The sequence below is a fragment of the Geotrypetes seraphini genome, chromosome 10 (genome assembly GCF_902459505.1).
Source record: "Geotrypetes seraphini chromosome 10, aGeoSer1.1, whole genome shotgun sequence".
Lineage (NCBI taxonomy): Eukaryota > Metazoa > Chordata > Amphibia > Gymnophiona > Dermophiidae > Geotrypetes > Geotrypetes seraphini.
Genome location: NC_047093.1, coordinates 141,613,743 through 141,637,788, shown reverse-complemented (window position 1 = coordinate 141,637,788; position 24,046 = coordinate 141,613,743). Strand labels below are relative to the sequence as shown.

Genomic DNA, 24,046 nt, shown 5'->3' with positions numbered 1-24,046 from the left:
TTTAGAGATGTATTTTAGAGATAACTTACAGACAGAAGTGTTTTATTTTTGAATACCGAAGGAAGGCATGGATCTTTCCACTGTTTAATTGAGGCACTGGGTGTTTGATTTTCTTTTATAAGGGGTCATGGATTGCCCTAGAATAGTGGAGAGCGGTATCTTTTGGAAGCCCCTAGCCCTGGATGGGGACCACAGAGTGCCACAGAAAGAAGACAAACGGTTCATATCAGTTCAAGGTCATTGGCCCTTCAGGGGCCTTTCCATGCATTAAAAGAAAATATCAAGGGTGTTCAGGGAGGGGGCACACTCTGCCTTGCTACTGGCAAGCACAGTTCTCCTCCAGTTCCCATCTTCACTGGTCAGGCAGAGCTGTGATACCACGGTGTAGCTACGATGGTGTTGTTACAGGCCAATGAATTGATGTTGACTCATGGCAAGCCCATGGATAGTTGTCTCGATTTGTGTTCCGTCTTCAGTCAAGGGGTAATCATTGATTTATGGGTATCGATCTATCATATTTCCGGTTTTCCTCTTTTACATTGATCTTTAACCTTACCAAATATAATGTCTTTCTCTAAAGATCTTTCTCTTTACATGATGCAGCCAAAGTATAAAATTCAAAGTCTCATCAATCATTTGCGCTTCTAAGGAAAGCCTAGGCTTGATCATCTCCAATACCAAATAGTTTGTTCTTCAGGCAGGCCATGATATATACAGTATTCTTCTCCAGCATCACAATTCAAAGGAATTAATTCTCTTCCTATCTTCTTTGTTTCCAACTTCCACATCCATATGACTTTATCGAAAATACCATGGCTTGGGCAAGTCAAACCTTTATATGCACAGACACGTCTTGTCTAGGTCCTTCATGGTTCTTCCAAGAGTGATGCATTGTTAGGTTTCTTGACTGCTTGTTGTTTCACTATTAATTACTGATTCAAGCAGGTTGATGTTGTCTACCATTACTTCTCCTTCAAGGATGAAAATTATTGATCGGATCTTAGTTTCAAAATGAAGAAGACAACGTTCCGTGAAGAAGATAAAATTCCTTAATCTTAGCAATCAGATTTTTCAGATCGTCAGAGTAACGATATCTGAATGGCTGTACTTAAGTTAGGAAGAGGTGACATAATCCAACATATTATTAGGGAGATGAGCCCAGCAGTGAGAATTAAGGGGCTAAGTGAACACAGATCCAAATGTTGGCATTTGGTGGTGACACCGCCAAAAGAGGACAGCTGGAGTCAGAATATATAAACTCTAGATTGCTGAATGCAATCAAAAACCGTTAAAGATATTAATATATGAAAAAGCACCACTGGGTGTGGAATTTCAGGGTGCTTTTGCAGGATAGGGTGAGCTGAGGGCAGTCTGTGTTACTGTATGCAGGGGAAAATTGTTATACAATAAGAAGCATTGTCCACAATACATTTCATAATAGGACACCTGGAACAGTAATCTGATAAAGACTGTGTGAAATGAAGATGGTATATGTATTTAAGTATATGTAAATATAAGAATTAATATTCAAAGTGAATTAATTGGACAGGAGAAGCCCCTGCCTGTTCTGGGCTATATGCTCAAGAATATCAACTCTATCTGCCTACATTGAAACTGGCCTTGTAGAAGGCAGTTCGGAGGCAGACCCGGGGCAGAGCCAGCACTTAACCAGTTATGGCTGAATATCATCAGTAAGCCAGTTAAGTTAAACCAGCCAATTTAACTTACCAAGTTAAAGTTAAAGATTGGCACTTAACTGGTTAAGCGCCAGCAGTCCATACGTACCTGGATATTTAATGCCAGCTGTAGAATATTTAATCCACTTAATATAAAGATATCACTTTAGTTATTTATCAAATGGGTTTATAAATATAAAGATCGTTGCTGGAGAATGTGGTGAAAGAAGTTAGCTTAGCATTGCTTATTCCTAGGATAAGCAGCACAAAATCTGTTTTATTCCTTGTGACCTGGGTTGGTCACTATTGAAAACAGGAGACTGGGCTTGATGGACCTTTGATCTGTCCCACTAAGGCAACTCTTATGTTCTCTTCCACATGGGTTAGTTTTTCTTGTATTCTTAATGATCCTTACTCCTAGGTCAGGGTATGTTGGATCCAAGCTTTCTCTCTCAAATGTATTGATAGTGCTTGTTTTAATACTTGATTTGAGCGTCGAGGGCTTCTTTCTGGAATTTATAGGGTGTAAAATGAACAGCGTCTTATCAAAGCAGGCCTGGAAATTTCATGAGACGATTCATCTGGGATATGTGTTCACTTCTGGAAGAGGTCCAAAGGCGCAGGCCTGGTCTGACAGGAGCCCTGAGCTGCTGCTGCTCCTCCAACCCTAGGAGGAAGGCAGTAAATATCTAATTTCTAAGAAACCCAGTAATAGTTTTATACAGAACGTGTGGAGCTCACTTACAAAGCAACTACTGAACTCCCTCTTTAAACAGTGGCAAGGGGATAGTGCCTGGTGGGGAAAAAAAATGCTTGAAAATCTGCTCGATACCCCCCCGAGGATGGAGGGAGATAGAAGGGAGCAGGACTACAGTTTCCCAAGCTTCCAAAATCTCATTTTAACTTCTGGAAACTTGATATCTGATCTCGCTCAGTGAAAGAAAAGAAATAAATCTGTCTGCCAATGACATCACAGACTGAAACTCAGGGTGCCTTGTGTTGTCCAGCAACTCTGACATTATGATCTCATTAGATAAAGTGAGGGCTGAATTGCAGCTGTGAAAGGATACTTACTGCACGTCCCTCTCAGCAGGGAGCTACAACTGCAAGGTGTGCGGAGGTCCTGTTTGGAAAACAAAAATGCAATACTTTATAAGCTTTATAACCATTTCCAATACTTTTAGTCAGCAGAAAGAGAGCATTCCTGATGTACAGAGTGCTTTTCAGTTAAATGCACCCTGGTCCCTGACACAGAGAGCTTAGCATGACATCCACTGTCTCGCAGGAAGCAGTTCTTAGCTGCTTAAGAGCATTGCCATCTCAAAGCATCCTTCCTTCCCCGGTCAGCCCAAAATCAGGAAAGGTGCTGCACTTATGTAGGGTTACCCATATGGTTCCAGAAAAAGGAGGATGGACGGAGACATCAGGGTTTTACTTCCACTGAAAGCAATGGAAGTAAAATCCAGATGTCTCAATCTGTCCTCCTTTTTCTGGAGCCATATGGTAACCCTACACTTATGCAATGTAAGACACCACCTGCTTCCCAATTTCTGGTTGGCGGAGGGCCAGAGATCAGTGGACACCAAGATGCTGAGAATACCCTGGCTAGTAGAATACTTGTAATGTACTGTGTATGATGTTAACTATATGAAATATTTAATAGGTGTCCATCTGTCTTACCTGGGAAATGGCTTGATGGACAAGTACATAGAGCATTTACTGTTTGTGAGCTGGATCTGGAGGGCATCACTTCATCTGGGTTATTTGCCTATCCTGTTGAGCCAGGATCTCAAATATCCCCCATGGAATGGATTTTATGTAAATGAATATTGGTGGTTTTTATAATATGGAACGGTATGTCCTGAAGTTATTTGATTTGCTTTAGAAGTAATTTCATATTTTGGGGCACCATTTTAAGCATCCCCAGTCCCATATTCCGGGCATTAATTCTACAATAGCACTAGGCTGTGCCTATGCCATTAGAGAATATGCGTGCCAGTCGGCATTGGGAAGGTCGATTTGGGGAGACTGGTTTTGTTTTTGAAATATGTTATATGTTTTAGCACTGTAATCCACTTTGGGCTTTGTGGTTGCAGAGAACAGTAAATCCAAAAATGAAGAGAAATGAGATCTGCTTACATTAGAGACCAAATGCAAGCCCACCTACTACTTGGGATTGAATTTGTTCAAGGCCATCCAGTAGGTGGGGTTGGGGGAGAGAAGAAGGGAGAGTCACCAAGACAGAGTTGGGAAGCCCGGTCTTTACGGCTCTTTTCCAAACCTGTACCTTAATGGATGAAGCCTCTGTCGTGTTCAGCTGCTGGCATGGAGCAGAGGGGCTGAACACATCTGGGATGGTTTCTTTGTATTAAACTTGAGTGTAGACTCAAGGGATAGCTTTAGATATAAGGTAGTGGCCAAAGCATACCTAAGCCACAACACCACCTTGGAGGTCCATTGCTTGTGGGAATATAACACAAGAAAGAAGAGCGAAATAAAAAGTTAAGGAGTGCAGGAAGATCCATCTGCTTGGGAAGGTGGATAGGAAAGACTGAGGCAGGCAGTAGGGTTGCCCGGGCTCACCCAGAGGAACAGCTAATGCACACATGCTCAGAGGGATCTTTTTAAAAAATCTATTAAGCTATTGGAGGGAATTTCCCTGCAAGGGGAGTTGTCAGATGACATCACCTATAAGTAGCTACTAACACACCCTAAAATTGTACCCCTCCTGTCTTCTGAAGCCTCATTCCAAACTAAGGGTTTGGCATAATAACAAATTCATGTGTACTTTTCAGGTCTGCCAAACCTCACACTTTAATGCCACGAGTAAAGAGTTGCAAGGAAGGATCGCTCCTTCCACCTGTAACCCTGCTATTTACACATCCAAAGGCTATGTTTAACTCTTCTAAAACAACCACCCACTAAATCTCCTCACTCTCAGACCTACAGAGCACAATCTGTGCATGAGAGGGTCAGATGGAAGCCAGGGAACAAGGCGGGAGAATTGATTTGGGGTGTTTAATTCTCGTGTGCATACATCTCCACCGAGCAGGTGAGATGGGCCACGTTACCACCCTCTACTTGCAATTAAGCAATTTACAGTCCAGCAAGGCCTGATCCGCAGAGCCAGGGACATACAGGGATTCTAGCAGGATGCTGGGTGAGGGAAAAATGTCTTTCTGCTTGTTTAAGGGTGACTATAAGGGAAAATAAGGGTGACTATAAGGGAAAAATGCTCAAGTACCTGAATAAATTCATGTAAACCGTTCTGAGCTCCCTTGGAAGAACGGTATAGAAAATTGAATGAATAAAGAATAAATGAATATAATGCTCGTTTTGCTTTTAACTGCCTATGTTTTCCGCTTCTGCTTGTACCATATATTGTGTATTAAGATGTAACTTAAGAAAAAACCAGGTGGACTTTATAGTCTATGACCCAGAAATATCAAAGAAGAGACAAGTTAATTTAATCATGTATTTTTAATGGGTATAACTAATAGGCAGATTGGATGGACCGTTCAGATCTTTAACTGCTGTCATTTACTATGTTATCTCAAAATTTTGCCTAGGCTTCTTCTTGCTGTATGCTAATAAATAAACTATGTAGTTTGATCTTCAGGTCTCTTAAAGGCAGTCTCTCTTTGTGTCAGTGAGTGTCTTCCTGTAAATAGATGTTTGCATGTGTTAAGGTGCAGGGGTAGGGAATTCCGGTCCTCGAGAGCCGTATTCCAGTCGGGTTTTTAGGATTTCGCCAATGAACATGCATGAGATCTATTTGCATGCACTGCTTTCAATTCATATTCATTGGGGAAATCCTTGCACTGCTTTCAATTCATATTCATTGGGGAAATCCTGAAAATCCGACTGGAATACGGCTCTCGAGGACCGGAGTTCCCTACCATGAAAACTGCCAATCAAGTGGAGAAGGCTTCATCTAAGGCAAGGCAGATATTGGGTTGTATCAATAGAAGTTTCGTCAGCCGAAAGCCTGAAGTCATAATGCCGTTGTACAGGGCCATGGTGAGACCTCATCTGGAGTACTGTGTGCAATTCTGGAGGCCACATTACAGTAAAGATGTGCGCAGAATTGAATCGGTTCAGCGGACGGCCACCAGGATGATCTCGGGGTTCAAGGGTCTCTCGTACGAAGAGAGACTGAACAAATTGCAGCTCTACACTATCGAGGAACGTAGGGAGAGGGGAGACATGATCGAAACATTTAAGTACCTCACGGGACGTGTCGAAGTAGAAGATGATATTTTCTTTCTCAAGGGACCCTCGGCCACAAGAGGGCACCCGCTCAAACTCAGGGGTGGAAAATTTCATGGCGACACCAGAAAGTATTTCTTCACAGAGAGAGTGGTTGATCATTGGAACAAGCTTCCAGTGCAGGTGATCGAGGCAGACAGCGTGCCAGACTTTAAGAATAAATGGGATACCCATGTGGGATCCCTACAAGGGTCAAGATAAGGAAATTGGGCCATTAGGGCATAGACAGGGGGTGGGTAAGCAGAGTGGGCAGACTTGATGGGTTGTAGCCCTTTTCTGCCGTCATCTTCTATGTTTCTACCTCTGTGTTAAGGGATGTCCTGTGACTGGCAGTGAATATTTGGCCTATTTTTGCCCAGCTGAAACTTAGCCAGGTAAGTTGATTTTAAATGTTGGCCAGTTAAGCTCTAGCAGGCAAAGATAAGACCAGCTATTTGGCCGGCCGGCCCTTCAAATTGGCAACTATTGGATGATATAGCTAAGTTTTAGCTGCAAAGTGGTAATATTCAGAGGAGACAGCCAGCAGTGTTCAAGGCCCAGTTGAAAGCCCACCTCCTCAACTCTGCTTTCAACCCCTAACTCCTCTCACCTTGGGTTCTGCATCCTTAACCCTCTATGTCATGTCTGTCTGTCCAAGTTAGATTGTAACTTGTAACTCCTTCTGAGGAGGGACCATCTATTAAATGTCAAAATGTACACTGTTATATAAGTCACAAATAGTAGTAATAGTAGTATCTCCCAATGAATATCAGCACTTAGCAGGCTTAAATGCTATCTAAGCAGCAAGGAACCGTCGTTCTTAACTGGTTAAATAGCATTGAATATCGCGCAGTGTGTGCCTAAATCACTTAGCTTCAGTTTCCTATGTTGTAGAGTATACGTAGGAACACCCAATTAGACCAGCTCTTGGCCTGTTGTAAATGGGGGCTCCTAACTTTTGACAGGTTTCTGCTAGTGTTCTAGAATGGTTGTAGAGCGGTTAACGTAGCTGGTTTTAAAAATGATTTGGACATATTCCTGAAAGAAAAGTCCATAAACTGCTGTTGAGACAGGCATGGGAGAAGCCACTGCTTGCCCTGGATCGGTGGCATGGAATGCTGTTATTGTTTGGGTTTTTGCCAGGTACTTGTGACTTGGATTGGCCACAATTGGAAGCAGGATACTAGGCTAGATGAACCCAGTATGGCTGTTCTTATATTCTAAAATGGTTTGGACAAGTTCTTGGAGGAAAAGTCCATAGTCTGTTATTGAGACAGACATAGGAGAAGTCACTGCTTGCCTTGGGATGGGTAGCATGGAATGTTGCCACTATTTGGGTTTCTGTCAACTACTAGTGACCTGATGTGGCCACTGTTGGAAAGATGATAGGCCACTGGTCTGACCCAGTAAGGCTATTCTTACGTTCTTATCAGCTTAGGCGTGCCCTTAAGCCGGTATGAAATCGAAGCCTACATCTTGGCGTTGGTTTGCTGAATTGCTACCTTAGGTTTTAACTTAATGTTATGAGTCATCTAGGACTGTGGTTGATACGCAGAAGATTTGTAACGTTTTTCCAGTCCTAACGCCAGGCTGCTCACCCCCCTCCCTTCCTAAAGCCTAGACATAGAAAATTTGTGTGGTGGTTGTTTTCTTTTTTCTTTTTTTTTTTGGGGGGGGTTAAATCAAATAGCAAATGACTGTGAAAAGATGTGAGTTTTGAGCATCTTCTTGGATTTTTGAAGAGTATGCCGGTTCCTAATTTGAAAGGGGAGATTGTTCCAAAGTTTTGGACCGACGTAACGAAAAGCAGAAAGCCTGAAGGACAATAAGCAAATCTGTTATCCGCAGAACACAGTGGACGGAGCGGGTAGTAGGGGATGACCCGTAGGCTACTTTGTCTGTTAGCACATGCTAAGCTTTAATAAAAGGGCCCCTAAACATTTTACTTCAAGACACACAAGGAATTATTTTTATCTGTGGGGTGTAGATATCAAAAATTGCATGTGATAATTGAATTAACATTGTCCAGAGTTAGCTTTTAAGTTGCTATAAATAAACTGAGCCAACACCACAACATTTACCGAGGTTTAGAACGGATTGATTTTGAGCTACAATTACTGTACATCCAACTAATATACTAGCAGGTTAGTAGCACACCCAAAAATTAGTGCCAAGCACTCCGCTCCCAGAAGGAAACACGTCAGCAAATATCACCTGGGCACGCTCTCCAACTTCAAGACATCGTTCCTACTCTCACTTCATACCTAGCTGTTGGAACCAACTGTGTCGTCGTCCCCCCCCCCCCACCACCACAATATCAGACCCCTTAATGGGCTTCTGAACTTTCCCATAAATAAGTGAGCTGAAGAGAACAATTATCTGTTAACTTAAAATGATCAGATTGCCTTCTGTATATGTCAAACCAAGACGACCTAAGACTACCGCAATCTGTCTGTCTACACATTATATATGTTAACTTTGTAACCCGTTCTGAGCTCGTTAGGGAGGACAGGATATAAAATGATATAATCTCCAATGGCCAAGTCTGGAAAGGGCAAATCTTTGGTTCTGGTGGCCTTCCTCTCTATACAGAATATTCTCACTAATTAAGTTTCAAGTTTATTTAAAATCTGATAAAAACGCTTATAAAAAGAATTTTTAAACAAAGTACATAGAAATGGCAACCAATTAAAGTTAAAACAGACCTAAGAACATAAGAACATAAGAAATGCCTCCGCTGGGTCAGACCTGAGGTCCATCGCGCCCAGCAGTCCGCTCACGCGGCGGCCCATCAGGTCCAGGACCTGTGCAGTAATCTTTTATCTATACCCCTCTATCCCCTTTTCAGCAGGAAATTGTCCAATCCTTTCTTAAACCCCAGTACCGTTCGCTGCCCTATAACGTCCTCTGGAAGCGCATTCCAGGTGTCCACCACACGTTGGGTAAAGAAGAACTTCCTAGCATTCGTTTTGAATCTGTCCCCTTTCAACTTTTCCGAATGCCCTCTTGTTTTTTTATGTTCTGAGAGTTTGAAGAATCTGTCCCTCTCTACTCTCTCTATGCCCTTCATGATCTTGTAAGTCTCTATCATATCCCCTCTAAGTCTTCTCTTCTCCAGGGAAAAGAGACCCAGTTTCTCCAATCTCTCAGCGTATGAAAGGCTTTCCATCCCCTTAATCAGTCATGTCGCTCTCCTCTGAACTCTCTCGAGTAACACCATATCCTTCTTAAGGTATGGTGACCAATACTGGACGCAGTACTCAAGATGCGGACGCACCATTGCCCGGTACAGCGGCAGGATAACTTCTTTCGTTCTTGTTGTAATACCCTTCTTGATTATCCCCAGCATTTTATTCGCTCTCTTGGCGGCCGCTGCGCACTGTGCCGTCGGCTTCATTGTCATGTCCACCATTACCCCCAAGTCCCTTTCTTGGGTACTCTCATTCAATAACATCCCTCCCATCGTATAGCTGTGCCTCGGGTTTCTGACCTAACGAATAATGGATGATTTACAAACAGAAACATGACGGAAAAAGAAGGGTAGAACTACAATGTTTATAGGAGAGAGAACAATAATGGAGAAAGTAAAGGGTTTGGAGACACAACAAGATCAAAATCTTTTAGAGGAGGTAGTGAAGGGTAAAGGAAAAAGCATTGTTCTGTTTGGACAGGACTGGATTGATAAAGTGCAAGACGTAATTTCCCAGACTTGGTGTCCTGAATGGCCTTAATGCCTGAATCCTGTCTGCCAGTGCCAACCAATCACCAGGGATCCCGCCACTCAGTGCAGCCAATCAGCACAGGGCACAGCTGGCCTGGTACCCAGGTCAGAGGATCTGGTAGTCCGCTCCAGCAAGGAAAGGGGGTGGGGGTGGGGGAAGATGTCTGTGCTCTTATTGGGTGAAAGGGATTCGGAGCCACCTCGAGTCAAAGGAGGGCTTGGAGGCTTATTCTCTGCCCATCTCACATGGAAAGCAGCACCAGAGACAGAGAGACACAATCTTAAAACTCTATTATTAGCTACAGACTGAAAGTATTCACAGAAACGCAATAGAGCATCGCTCAGTTAGCCACATTTTTAAAAGTCGAGATCCAATGCACTAGAAATTGCTAAGAAAGGACAAGAGGCAGCAATGCCCAAAAGGAATCTGAGAGAAGGGCTGAAAGAGAAGAAGCTGACCCTGGGCAAGAATTAGGAGAAAACAGCCCCAACCCCAGAGATAAGAAAAAGACAAAAATAAGAGAAAGGGGACAGATGCAAAACCAAACACACTCAGGTAAGATAAAGGCGTGGTTGGTAGCCCTGATCCAGGGGAGGTGTGCATGGCCCAACAGAAGTTTGGTTTGTGGGGATTCAAAAAAAACAATGCTTTGCCACCTTTTCTCACTCACACTACAATGTATAGTACAGTATCTTTCATACTATACTTGCCACACTGTCTACCGTGCTACAAATTCTCATGCTATGCCCACTACACAATATTTGCCATCCCATGTCTACCGTGCTAGGTTCTACCATGAAACATATCATACTGACATATCATACTATAATAGCCACACTTATGTATCTATCATATTTATGTACTGTATAACTGTTTGCCATGCTATATTTTCCATACTTTGCTTGTATATATACTATGTTTTCCATGCTATGCTTATATATAACACTGTTTGCCATGCTATATTTGCATATATAATGCTATGCTTATATGTGATTTTATATTTGCCATACTATGCTTCTATATATAATACTATGGTTGCCATGCTATGCTTATTTATAACACTGCTTGCCATGCTATATTTGCTATACTATGCTTGTATATATAATACTACCAGTATGTTTGCCATGCTATGCTTATATATAACACTGCTTGCCATGCTCTATTTGCTATACTATAGCAAATATATATAATATTATCAGTATATATAATATTATCAGTATATATAATATTATCAGTATGTTTGCCATGCTATGCTTATATATAACACTGTTTGCCATGCTATATTTGCCATACTATGCTTGTATATATACTACCAGTATGTTTGCCATGCTATGCTTATATATAACACTGTTTGCCATGCTATATTTGCCATACTATGCTTGTATATATACTACCAGTATGTTTGCCATGCTATGCTTATATATAACACTGTTTGCCATGCTATATTTGCCATACTATACTTGTATATATAATGCTATGCTTATATATAACAGTTTGCCATGCTATATTTGCCATACTATGCTTGTATATATAATACCATGGTTGCCATGCTATATTAGCCATGCTTGTAATACTACACCTCCCCTTTTACAAAACTGTAGCATGGTCCTTTAAGAACCTGCAGATGGATTTACCGACCATAACCTCCTTTCCATACTGGGGTCAGGACATGAAGCATTTCAATCCTGCATTTCCAGGTTACAATGGAGGTCTTCAGACTTCCTCTCTTTTCACCCTCAACCACATAACTGCAACCTCTCAAAACCCTCAGCCACCCTCTCCACACAGGTCCTTACCTGCTGTGTCAGGCTGGAGTGTCTGATGACCCCCAAAAGGAGGTCAAACTCCATTACCAACCACCTCCCACCCTACACTGAACCAAAAGATGCTATAAAGAAATGTGCTGTATACAAGGGTCACTTCTGGTCTACAGAAGTGAGTTATCTCATGACTTGTCACAGCCCAATACAAACTGCTTCTGTTCCATCCCCTTACCTGGGATTTTATTACTGAGCTGAAATGAATGCTCTGCGGTCTTCCTGGAATGAGTCTTCATTGTAACTACTCCCCTGCCTGTCAAAAAAAGCACAAGAGACTCTGGGGAGCAAGGAAAGGGAATCCTATTGAAATTATGGCTCCAGTTCCCGCTATCCAATTCCCTCAGCAAAACCTATTGCCCTCCTCAACCAGTCAGCTGGCTGAAACGATTCCCAAACTAGCAGGTCTGTTAGCAACGGTGGCTCTTTCAAATCCAATACCCTCAAGCCTTAGGGTCTAATAAAAATGAGAGGCAATCCAAACATTCCATCTGATGGGTCAGCAGTGTCCAGTGTGCCCCGATCCCAGATTAGAGATGACATAGTAAAATCCTAGACTGACACTAATCTTCACATCTACTTAATATGGAAACATAAGCAGCTCTTATGAACAAGCATGAGGGAAACAGAAAAGGGAAAGAAGAAATGGAGTCAGAGATGGGGGAAGAGGGAGTATGCAAACAAAGGAGTGAAACTCTAACGAGGAATGCCATGGTAGGTGCAAGGATAGATCCATCATGAGGTTACAAGAGTATTATAGAGAGGTGTAATTGTTATGTTTGTGTTCAGACATACTTTAGTGACCTCTCTCTCCTTTAGGATCCTAAGAGCCAAGTCCCATGGCACCCTGTAGCTTATAATCTACCAGCAGGACTCTCAGCCTGAAATCGTCTGGCCTCCTTCCACCTCAATACGACACTTGACAATCCCACCATCTTTTCAATGGATGTGGCACGCACCATCTGTCGTCTCGGCAGTGTCACCGAGATCCCCAACTCCTTGAAGGAAGAGGAAGAACCTAAGCTGAGGCTGGGGCCATGGCCACCCGCCTACCACAACGGCAAAGCTCACATCAAGCCTGGCCGCAGGCGCAACCGCTTTGTCCAGAAGGATGGCCACTGCAACGTCCATTATGTAAATCTGAGTGAGAAGAGTCAGCGATACTTGACTGACCTCTTCACCACCTGTGTGGACATCCGTTGGCGGTGGATGTTTCTCCTCTTCTTCCTCTCCTTTGTGGTTTCCTGGCTGGTCTTTGGTTTTGTTTTCTGGCTGATTGCTTCCTTGCACGGAGATCTAGCTCCTGCCCCAGAGGGCACTTCAGATGATGCCCTCCCCTCCCCCTGCTTCTTCCAGATCACCAGTTTCATGGCAGCCTTCCTCTTTTCACTAGAGACGCAGACCTCCATTGGCTATGGCTTCCGGAGCGTGACAGAGGAATGCCCGCTGGCTGTGCTCACCGTGGTGCTCCAGTGCATCATCGGCTGTATCATCGATGCCTTCATCATCGGTGCCATCATGGTCAAGATCGCCAAGCCTAAGAAGCGCAATGAGACACTGGTCTTCAGTGAGAATGCTGTGATTACCATGCGCGATGGAAAGCTCTGTCTCATGTGGCGAGTGGGAAATCTGAGGAAGAGCCACCTGGTAGAGGCACACGTTCGAGCACAACTGCTACAGGTAACAATTATTCCTCAGCCCTCACAAAACCTATGACCACTCCTGTGTTCTTCCAGCAAGACTTTCTAGTGCCTTTTTTTTTATTACCCCTAAGAGCTCAGGAAATCATGGCCTGGTGGCTAGGATTCATAGAAGAAAAATGTAGTTTGGTTTTGGGGGGTTTTTTTTGGGGGGGGGAGTTCATAAATTTTTCCCAATTTTCAGGGTTTTTCCCCAATTAATTTCACATCCCCCTCCCTTTTACTAAACCGCGATAGTGGTTATTAGTGCAGGGAGCTGCGCTGAATACTCCGTGCTGCTCCTGACGCTCATAGGAACTTTATAAGCGTTGGGAGCAACTAGGAGCATTCAGCGTGGCTTCCTGCGCTAATAACCGCTATCACGGTTTAGTAAAAAGGGGAGATAGTTATTTTAACAGGTAATTTTTAGAGCCTGCTAAATTGATTTTTAAAAAAGATTTTATTAACATTTTTCTAGCTTACAAACCTTAACCAATGAAGTAAAGCGTGCTAAGTTGAATAGTACATGTTAAAATCTCTTAGGGAAAGGAGGAGATGCTGCGGAGGGGGACAGACTGGATAGGCCATTTGATCTTTATCTGCCATCACGTTTCTAAAATCAGTTTTACTTCCACTAACCACCCTATTATCAATAGTTTAAGATACACTAATGAACTTAGTGGTAAATTCAAGACAGGCCGGCCAAAGTTGGGCGCCAAACGCTTGGGGGTTAAGTGGAAATTCTAACACAGTCATTCCGCACAGAACTGCCTTTACAGAATATTATCCTAGGCCCGCATTGTCACTCTACGCCAGTTCAAACGCTGGGGGTAAATGCTAGAGGTTAAGGGCCAGATTCTGTAAACAGCGCCTCATGCAGTAGTGCCTAGGTATTTGCCAATCGTGCGTTAGAAGCCAGTTACAGAGTGGTATAAATTACTAAGTGAATATTTGAATAAAAAAAAGAAAACTGGGTTGAGGGATATTTGGAGCATTGAGATTAAGCACCAAATTTCGGCATCTCAATGGCCACGAATTTGGTCTTGGAGAATAAAATCGACAATGTCGGCATCTATGAGACAAACATGGTTGTTTTTGTTGCATAGAGTGTTTTGGACCCCAGTTCGTTTACAGAAAGTAGATAATTCTAGGTCTAATAGATGTTGGCATTGTAATCAAGAAACAGGGACTTTAGATCATTTAATTTTTTTCTGTCCTTGCATAAATGCATTCTGGAAGTCAATTTGGCCCCAAATTAATTTGTTATTAGAAAATCATGTTGCCCTGTCCTATGATACAATTTTATTTGGCACTTCAATGAGATATAAAAGTCAAATTTCAGTGTCCAATAATAAATTATTATTAATATTAACAGCAGTTGCCATTCAGCACATAACTAGGAACTGGAAAGATTATACAAGTTTGAATTTTACGTTTTGGTGGAATACAGTGTGTTATATATATAGAATGGAGAAAGCTCTTGCATTACAGAATGGGAACTATAATAATTTTAAAAAGATATGGGGGCCATTAATGACATATTCAAATGATTAGACATCTTTACAAGAAGGAATGAATATATAATGAAAAAGATACAATATGGTAATGATTGATTTATGGAATTGGGAGGGGATGGGGGTGGGATATTCTATAATTTTGTAAGATTTATGGTTAAGAATATACAAGTGATTGTGTATAATATATTGTATAAAATTGTAAACTTGTTGATTGATGAAAAAATGAATAAAGAATTTAAAAAAAAAAAGAAGCCAGTTACAGAATCAGAAGTCCAGGTAGGCACCGTAGGCACGTACATCTCAGGCCCCTCCAATGTAGGGTTTACCTCAACTAGAGGAGCCTAAATTTAGAGAACACCTCCAATCAACCCCTCCTTGGTAACAGGCGTCTATTTAGCAATCTCCCAAAAGAATCGGCGACGTTTACAATGAATGCAAAATGCAGCGGTCAGACTAATCTTCGGGCTACAGAAATTTGATCGCGTGACCCCTTACTACCGGCAGCTGCACTGGCTACCGATGGACGCACGCGTAAAGTTTAAGTTCGCCTGCCTCTGCTTTAAAGTACTATACGGACTAGGCCCTAAATACATAACCGACCTTTTCTCTTTCTCAGCCAACTAACATAAGAGAAGCTCATATTCGAACTTCGTTTCCCCCCCCCAGTTAGAGGATGTAAACTGAAAAAACACCATGAACACCTTCTCTCACATCAGGCAGCATTAGGGGGTAAAGATCTAGAACAAATGCTTTCGCCCACTACTTATGAGGAATTCAGGAAGCGCCTAAAAACACATCTGTTCCTGAAGTACCTAGACAGCTGACCCATACATCTCTTTCTCCTCAATAACGGTTCTCTTGACCTATCAATCACTTGCTTTCACCTCTTTTAAGTTCAATCAATTTGTACCTTCCTTTATTCTTTTGTAAACCACATAGAACTTCACGGTACTGCGGTATATAAACTGTTATTATTATTATTACTAGTGTTTTAGCCCATTACATTAACGGGTGCTAGTAAAGCCTCCTTCCCTCACATGTCCCCTATTTTCAGCCCCATCTCCAAACCCATTTTTACCCCCAGCCCCCTTCTCCCATTTGTTCCCTTTCAGCCCGAGTCCCCTTTTCCCCCTTTTCTCACCAGCAGCATTTTCCTCCCCACTCCACTTTCCTGTCCAGCAGCACTCCTTCCCTGCTCCCCCTGTCCCTCTTCATTGCTCCCCCGGCCCAGTAGCACCTCTTCCCTGCTCCCCCTGTCCCTCTTCCCTGCTCTGCCAAAACACCTCAACACCAGAGCCTGCACCAATTCAAACCCAACCCCCTCCGTGGCCACTGCACTGAATCTTTGGCAGGCTGCCCGTCCCCAGCCCTTTACCCTGATGGACCCTCCACACACTCACACCTGGTCCACCATCCTCACAGGTCTATCCTCCCTCCGCGTGGGTCTGTTTGCTTGTTCATTATTTTGTCGCTTTTCGTTGAGCAGCCAAGGAGGAAGCGTTGAAGTGGCCAGTGTGCAGCTGCCTATTTCAGGAGTCGGTCATCCTGCCCTGCTCACACAATGTCTGCCTTCCGTGCGCCCGCACCATCGCATTGCAGATCCCAGATGCCTGGCCAGACGAAGTTCATTTTTTAGTCCCTCTTCTCCGACTCTGGTGAGGTTCAATAGAGGAGCCGCAGTGGAGGCTTTGAACTAAAAAATGAACTTTGTCTGGCTGGAGCCGGCAAGCCCGCATGCGCACTCTGCCGGCCACGGAACTACAGATCAGGCAACACGGCGGTGAGAGAGCGCATGCGCGCTTAGCATTTTTTTTATAAGAGATTATTATTATTACCCTTTAAAGAACTGCATCTATCAACTTAGGCACCTAGCAACGAAGAATTCTTTTTACAACTCTGAGTTTATTAAAGCTCATAACTGAAGCTTTTTGGGCCAATTTACTAATTCACTTAGGTGCTTAAATTGTAGGTGCCTACTGATCTAGGCACTTAACTTTAGGCAACTCTTATAGAATTTGGGCCCGAGTACCAGCAATGAGGTGCATAAATAACAGTATTTTATAATTTTGAGCCTAATTACAAGGCATGTTCCTGACCCGCTCAAGCCCTAACCTAGGATTACCAGACATCCAGGAAAACCCAGACATGAACTCTTTTTAGAGGACTGTCTGGGTGCCCGGATGGACTTTCCCAAAAACCGGTAGTTTGTCCGGGTTTTGGAAAGCCCCGACCTCCGGCTGCACCTGGAGGGACTCTGAGCATGCGCGGATGATATCACATGGCCCGGAGGTCGGAGAAGAAAGACAAGGCTTTGGAGAGGGGTGGGGCCAGGAGAGTAACAGGGCAGGGCTGGGGCAGAATGGTGCGGGGCCATGTGTCCGGGTTTCTTCATCAGAAAATCTGGTAACCCTACCCTTCCCACATCCACACCCCACCGTAGGAGTTGTGTGCCGTAGAATTTAGGTGCAAAGTGTATGGAATAAGGGACATAAGTCATTTGCATGCAGGGATCCTGAAGAAAACTTGTATTCTGCATTGACCGCTATCAAGACACAGGATTCTGGGCTTGGTGGACCATGGGTGTGGCCCATCACGCAACATCTTTTGTTCTTAAATATTCTAACAGCTAAGGAAGGGCAGCCACAAAATTTTCATTTTCTTTCCTGTGTTGTTTGCAGCATTTTCCTTCTGTTTCTGGTTAGTCTTCATTGGCGTATTTTTTTTCTAGCAAAAAAGGTGCTGGTACTCAAAATACCAGGCCATTCTTTAGGGATGGGGTGATCACTGAGGGGCCCACCCCGCTGTAGCCAGGTCCCCTGCAACCAGCCACAGAATCCATGAGGTAGCTCTGGGTGTGCAGAATCTGATTTCTTTTTATTAATAGTTGAGGACCATGGGTCATTTCAATCAAGCAATGGAAAAGGTGTCAGTACTGAGTACCCCCTCAAATAAAAAGAAGCCCTAACATAAGAACATAAGCAATGCCTCCACTGGGTCAGACCCGAGGTCCATCGTGCCCAGCAGTCCGCTCATGCGGCGGCCCAACAGGTCCAGGACCTGTGCAGTAGCCCCCTATCTATACCCCTCTATTCCTTTTACCAGCAGGAAATTGTCCAATCCTTTCTTGAACTCCAGTACCGTCCTCTGTCCTATTACGTCCTCTGGAAGCGCATTCCAGGTGTCCGCCACACGCTGGGTAAAGAAAAACTTCCTAGCATTCGTTTTGAATCTGTCTCCTTCCAACTTTTCCGAATGCCCTCTTGTTCTTTGATCTTTTTATTTGGGGGACAATGTCATTAAATGCGTGGACTGTTTCAAACCAGTGTGACTTTTTTCAGAAAAAACGTGCACTCTTTCCCTATACTGCTGAATATGCCCGCACAGCACACTAGTATCGGTGAATGAAAGCTACCCACCCTTGGATACTCTGCAGGCCAGTCCTCACCATGCTTCCCTGTTTTCCATGGCTTCTTTCAATTGCTTGATGCTAATTTCTGTGTCATTCTTGATGGGCACATGCTAAATGCTAAGGCCCCTCCTAGGAATAAAATGGGCATCTTAGAATTTAGAGTGTGCTAAATCCATTAGCACGCTTTTGTAAAAGGACCCCCAACGTGTCAAGTTAATGAGTATCTTCAATCTTGAGACATCATTATCAGATTTTACAAGCTGAAGCCAAAGGCTAAGTTTATTGATTCCTTTTTTATATTTTCCTTCTCTTTCAGCCACGGGTCACCCCGGAGGGGGAGTATATTCCCTTGGATCACACAGACATTAACGTAGGCTTTGACTGTGGAACAGACCGGATATTTTTAGTGTCCCCCATCACCATCGTCCATGAGATTGACGAGGAAAGCCCCTTGTACGAAATCGGCCGGGCTGAGCTGGAGACTGCGGGCTTCGAGCTGGTGGTGATCTTGGAGGGGATGGTGGAGGCCACAGCCATGACCACTCAATGCCGGAGCTCCTACCTGCCCTGCGAGATCCTCTGGGGCCACCGCTTCGAGCCCATGCTCTTTGAGAAGTTCGACCACTATGAGGTGGACTACCGTCATTTTCATCGGACCTATGAGGTGCCCAGCATGCCCACCTGTAGTGCCAAGGAGCTCGTAGCACATAAGTGCACCCTGGAAGCCCACAGTTCCTTCTGTTATGAAAATGAAATGGCCGTTGACTGTTGCCAAATGGAGAAAGGCAAAGAGCCACTGGTCCTGGTGACAGGCACCTCTCCAGCAAGGCTTGTCAACCCTTTAAAGGTGACACTCTTGACATGACAGAAGCACCACATTGTCAGCTGGCCATTGGACTTTCAGTTTAGGTATGGACTTTGCCCTGACCCCAATCCCTACCTCTGGAGACTTAGAAAACTTAACTACTCATCTAGCATTTTTTTCTCTTCTATTCTCATATTCCATACCTTCATTTTAATACATGGAATAAATTAAGTCCACAGAGGAGTTCTCTTTCTCTCTCCCCAGGCTCGCCAATGAAAGATGTGGCTCACTGGTAAAGCTGCTACCTATGTACCCGGAGGTTGTGAGATCAAATCCTGGTGCTACTCCTTGTGACCCTGGGCAAGTCACTTAATCTTCCAGTACCCACCGCTTTGAATGTCAGCTTTGAAATGCCAAAGCCACAAAAAGGCAGTATACAAGTCCCCATTTCCTTTCCTTGCTTGGGTGAGCTTGGCAAGGTCTCATCAGCAGCCAAGCATACAGCATCAGTTGCAGCCTGAAGATTTGGGGGCCAGCAGCCTTGCAACATAGAGAAGTGCTTCTTATAGGGTAATACCTTCCTTCTGGCACTGGCTTATTATGCGCCAATTAGATTTTGAAGTCTTTTTTTCTTGTTGAAGCTGAAACTTGAACTGTATTCCAGAAAATGATCTGCTAGGTTTGAATGATTTAAAAAGAAATTAAAGATGATTATTTTGGAAGTCACTCTGTGGATATAAAGTCATGACATTCAGTCCCTCCCCTAGCTTTTAATCTTTTTCTTGACCCTCAAAGGTTTGTAGAAATGCATCTTGCCCCGACCCTCTCCCCAGTCTAACTGACTCAATGGCAAACATAGGTATCAGACTCTCAATTAAACAGTTATCAAGAGATGAGGAAAGGTCATGAGTGAATCAGAGGAGGGGCCAGGAATGAAGAAAAACCTGATTCACCCCAAGGTCAGAGCAGGGGGACAAAGCAGGGGATTAGAGCTGAAGCACAGAGAGATAGAGTGACCTTCCCCAGGGTCATAAGGAAATACAGTTAGGATGCCCTGATCTAACAAGTAGCTCACCTTTTCTCCCCCCCCCCCTACCATCTCCTCTTATCTCCCTTTCATTAACTCTTTGTTGGTTGAGTTAAAAGGATATGTATTATATTCTGGTTATCTCTGGCAGGACACTGTTAGACTCCCCTATCCCAAATTTCAAGTTTTATTTATATTTGATTAATTGCTTAATTAAAATTGTTTCTAAGCGAATTACAATATATAAAAGTAACATATAATTAAACATAGTATTAAAATAAGAAATAACATATAAGATATTATAAAACTAGCAATTTATACAATGAATACAATTTTTTTTTTTAAAAAGGAGGATTTACATAATAAGTATATATGATGGGCTAATAAATTTATACAATGATGAGAAAGATATAAACATAAAAAAGGAAGAATTAGGGAAAAAGCGTGGAAAAAAAGAAGAAAGGGAAAGAGGAAGAGCTCAAAAATAATTTATAAGTTGAAAGCATCCTTAAATAAGAAGCATTTTAAATTATTTTTTAAAATCGTTTAAGTTATTTTCATCTCTTAACTGTAAAGGTAATGAATTCCAGAGTTGCGGCGCTGATACAGAGAACATATCTTGTCGGCGGGTTCCAAAAATTTTTAAGGAGGGAATCGTTAAGAGTTTATGATTGGTTGATCAAAGAGAACGTGAGGTACTAAATGGAATAAGTACTTTATTTATGAATTGAGGCTCATTAGTATCAAGAGTTTTGAATGTTAGTAATAAGATTTTATAAGTAATACGATGATTGATAGGGAGCCAATGAGATTTAATCAGAAAGGGAGTGACATGATCATGAGGTTACACACTACTGCTATTATTACTTATCGAGATTTTTGGAGTGACAGTAGTACACGTTCGGGCTCCGTGGGTGGTGTCACCCACATGTGAGAATATCCGCCTGCTACCCTCGGATAACACCTGCTACATGTAAGTAACTGCTTCCTCACTAAAAGGAAGGCAAGTTGGTTTGGACGAAAACAAAGGTACGAGTAATTGCCACCAAAAGTAAAAGAAATCTGTGCGTTGAGTGGTGGACATATAAAATTAATAAAAATCTAATTAAAAATCGGCTGAATTTAAATGTTAAAAAAAACACAAAAATTGTCAATTATTAAAGAAAAAAATGTTGTCAGCCACAATGAAAACAAAAAAAACACGTTGAAAAATGCACACTGGCAGAGTGACACAATGGTGCGTTTCTACTTTCCTCTATGGAAAGTCTATAGGTGATTTGATAGACTTAACCATAGTAAAATGAGTCTCGCTAGGGTAACAGAGGATGCGTGAATGTAGTTTTGGGTATAGTGTGTGTAGTGACATCTGGTGTTATATATAGGGTGCGCCTTTTTGTCCAGTTTGCCTGTCTTGACTAAAATGTAAGCTCTTTTGAGCAGGGACTGTCTCTTCTGTGTTTTGATGTACAGCGTTACGTATGTCTAGTAGCACTATAGAAATGATTAGTAGTACTGTAATGTTACATCCTGTGTAAAGGGGAGCCAGACAATTGGTAGTTGACACTGAGCCCTCCCATACAGAATGACATGGGGACAGAATTTGTCTGCATCCCTATCCCTGCGATTAACCACAGGCTGTGTCATTCTTTAAGGAGAAAGGGAAGAGTCAGAGTACGAATGGGCAACAGCCACTGACCCTCAAGCCTTACCCTGAAGAATGCTGGTGTGAAAGGACTGAGGTTGAAATAGAAACTAAAGAATGATCCCCCCCCTCCTTGGATATCAGGAGCTGGATTTATTCAGATACCTTATTTAATCCCTTAAATTAAGATAATAAGTGTTACCAACACAACTGGGAACAGGGAGATAAAATGACTCATTCCAGACTCACACGGAGAGTCAGTGACAGAGCCGGGCACTGAAATCCACATACAGAGAAATTTTAATATGATACCTAAAGGGAACATTTTCCATAGAACAACCACCTCAAGGCAATGAGGGTGTGACAGGAAGCTGAAGGATCAAGGAGTGTGGATGCATCATTTCTCCACCATAAAATGCAATAAAGAGACAGAGACTGAGAAGGAAAGTCAGAAACTTGATCCTCACGAAGAGCTGAAGGGGGGGGGGGGGGAAGAACACCTGGACCAGACGGTCAACAGAGGATCTAAGAGCTCAACAGTGGCAGAACAGAACCATCGATGACAGACACCAATGCAATTTAGGGAGGTAGAAGATTCCATACAGAGGAAGACCTCTAAGAGAGCATATAGGTAGCTGGGTGGGTTGTGTAGACCTTATATGGCCACAGGTTCTGCATTTCTCTGAGAAATGCTATACTGTGAACCAGCAGCAGCCACAGCCGGGAAGAGACGGACAGTGAAAGAAGAGGTAGAAACAAAAATGGACACAGGCGTACTGCAGATGAGGTGGCAAGGAACGTTGGAAATTTTGCCTTTCCAGCTGTTATAAATCTTTTTTTATGGAGAGGGGTAGGAACGGGAAGATTTTAAAAACAAATCTCATCCTTGTATCTATTCTACACAATATTCACTGTCCTCTGAACCACATGAGGGAAAGAGGTAGATTAAGTGCAGGCAGGATAAAATGGGGAAACTTTCCGGGCGCTGAATATGTGTTTGTCCAGCCAAAAGTGACACTGAGAGGGTAAAAGTTATACAACGAAGCACTGTTAGATCACTTGCCTACAGGGAGTAGACACCAACAAACCTAGAAAACAACATTTTATTAATCTGCAAAGCACATGGAGGAGATGAGATGTGAACTGAGACAAAACTGGAGTCTGTGGCATTCTTTAAACCTAACCAATTCTCTAAACGTTTTCAGCATAGTATGGAACTGCAATTGACTCCCCTAAACTAGTATAAAGGCCTTCACAATTAGGGTAAAAAACAGCAAAGAGTGAGGAATTAACCGTAGGAGTCCCAGTGAGGACCCTAAGAATATGGGTAGTTCAGAGCCCTGTGAGACTCAAAGTCAAGCCAAGAACCCTTAAGGCAAGGAGGCCTATGAACGCAAGCCACTCTGGCAAACCAGGTGAGAAAAAAAATGATGGTGCATGACAGTCAACTTCTGAGAAAACAATCCAACACAGGCCTATATCCACCATGTAACAGGAATGATGATGGGTGAAGGGATAAAGTCTGGAGGTCCAAGTAGGGTATGTTAAGATTACAACCATGGAAGGATACTAGAGCATCAAGAGTGGGAAGAGGCCAAGGGATAATTTAGACTGAGTGTTCAGAAGGGCACCCAGGTCATCGCAACACAGTCCCTGGGGTGTGAAAACATTTCAACAGACACTTAGGGAGCACGACACCTGGCCACCATCCAGCACCCACTATGGCCCTTGAGATCAATTGGAAAGTGGCCTCATCTGCCAGCGCCAATCAAAAACATGAGTGGTCGGCAAGAGCTCCCAAGGTGTTATCATGGTGAGGAGGGTCTATAAATAGGCAGATCAAGGGTGAAAGGGGAGTACACAAGACACCAAATTCCCAAAGGCGAAGTGTTTCCTGACAAATCCTCAACATCATGCTCACTCCTGGCATTTCTCATGCCAAGTGGGTGCTGACAGGTGAATGGTTTCACTCTCTTCCATCCAGGGTACACATTGTACATAAATCAAATCCCCTCGGCAACAAACGGAAGAAAGGACAAACCAATGACAGAACCACTGAAGAGGAACTATGTCACCTTAAAAGCACCCCTTCTAGCCCAGTATAAACTTTGAGGAAGGAGAGGACTAGTGGTTAGAGCTACAGCCTTAGCACCCTGAGGTGGTGGGTTCAAACACCGCGCTGCTCCTTGTGACCCTGGGAAAGCCACTTTATTCCCCCCCCCCCATTGCCCCAGGTACATTACATAGATTGTGAGCCAACTGGGACAGACAGGGAAAAATGTTTGATTGTAAACCACTTAGAGAACCCTGACAGGTGGTATATAAATACCTAAATAAATAAAATAACTTCATCCCCCTTCCAATACACAAACAGCTCTGCCAGTGCACCTCACCACACACTACACTCCGCTGTTAACCTAATAAAGGAACCCTTCCCCCAATATTATAAGCAGCTCTGCATTTCTTAGAATTAAATCTTAGCTGCCAAATTTCAGACCATTCTT

The 24,046-nt window shown here is 43.2% G+C and overlaps 1 protein-coding gene across 1 annotated transcript; it reads left to right on the top strand.

Annotated features, from left to right (window-relative positions):
* Window positions 1-9,856: 9,856 nt before the first annotated feature.
* KCNJ14 (potassium inwardly rectifying channel subfamily J member 14) lies at window positions 9,857-19,562 on the top strand. Its single transcript, XM_033961361.1, has 3 exons — window positions 9,857-10,201; window positions 12,283-13,143; window positions 18,385-19,562. The coding sequence occupies exons 2-3, from the start codon at window positions 12,406-12,408 to the stop codon at window positions 18,931-18,933; spliced, it is 1,287 nt and encodes a 428-aa protein (XP_033817252.1). The 5' UTR covers window positions 9,857-10,201; window positions 12,283-12,405; the 3' UTR covers window positions 18,934-19,562.
* The last annotated feature ends 4,484 nt before the right edge of the window (window positions 19,563-24,046 follow it).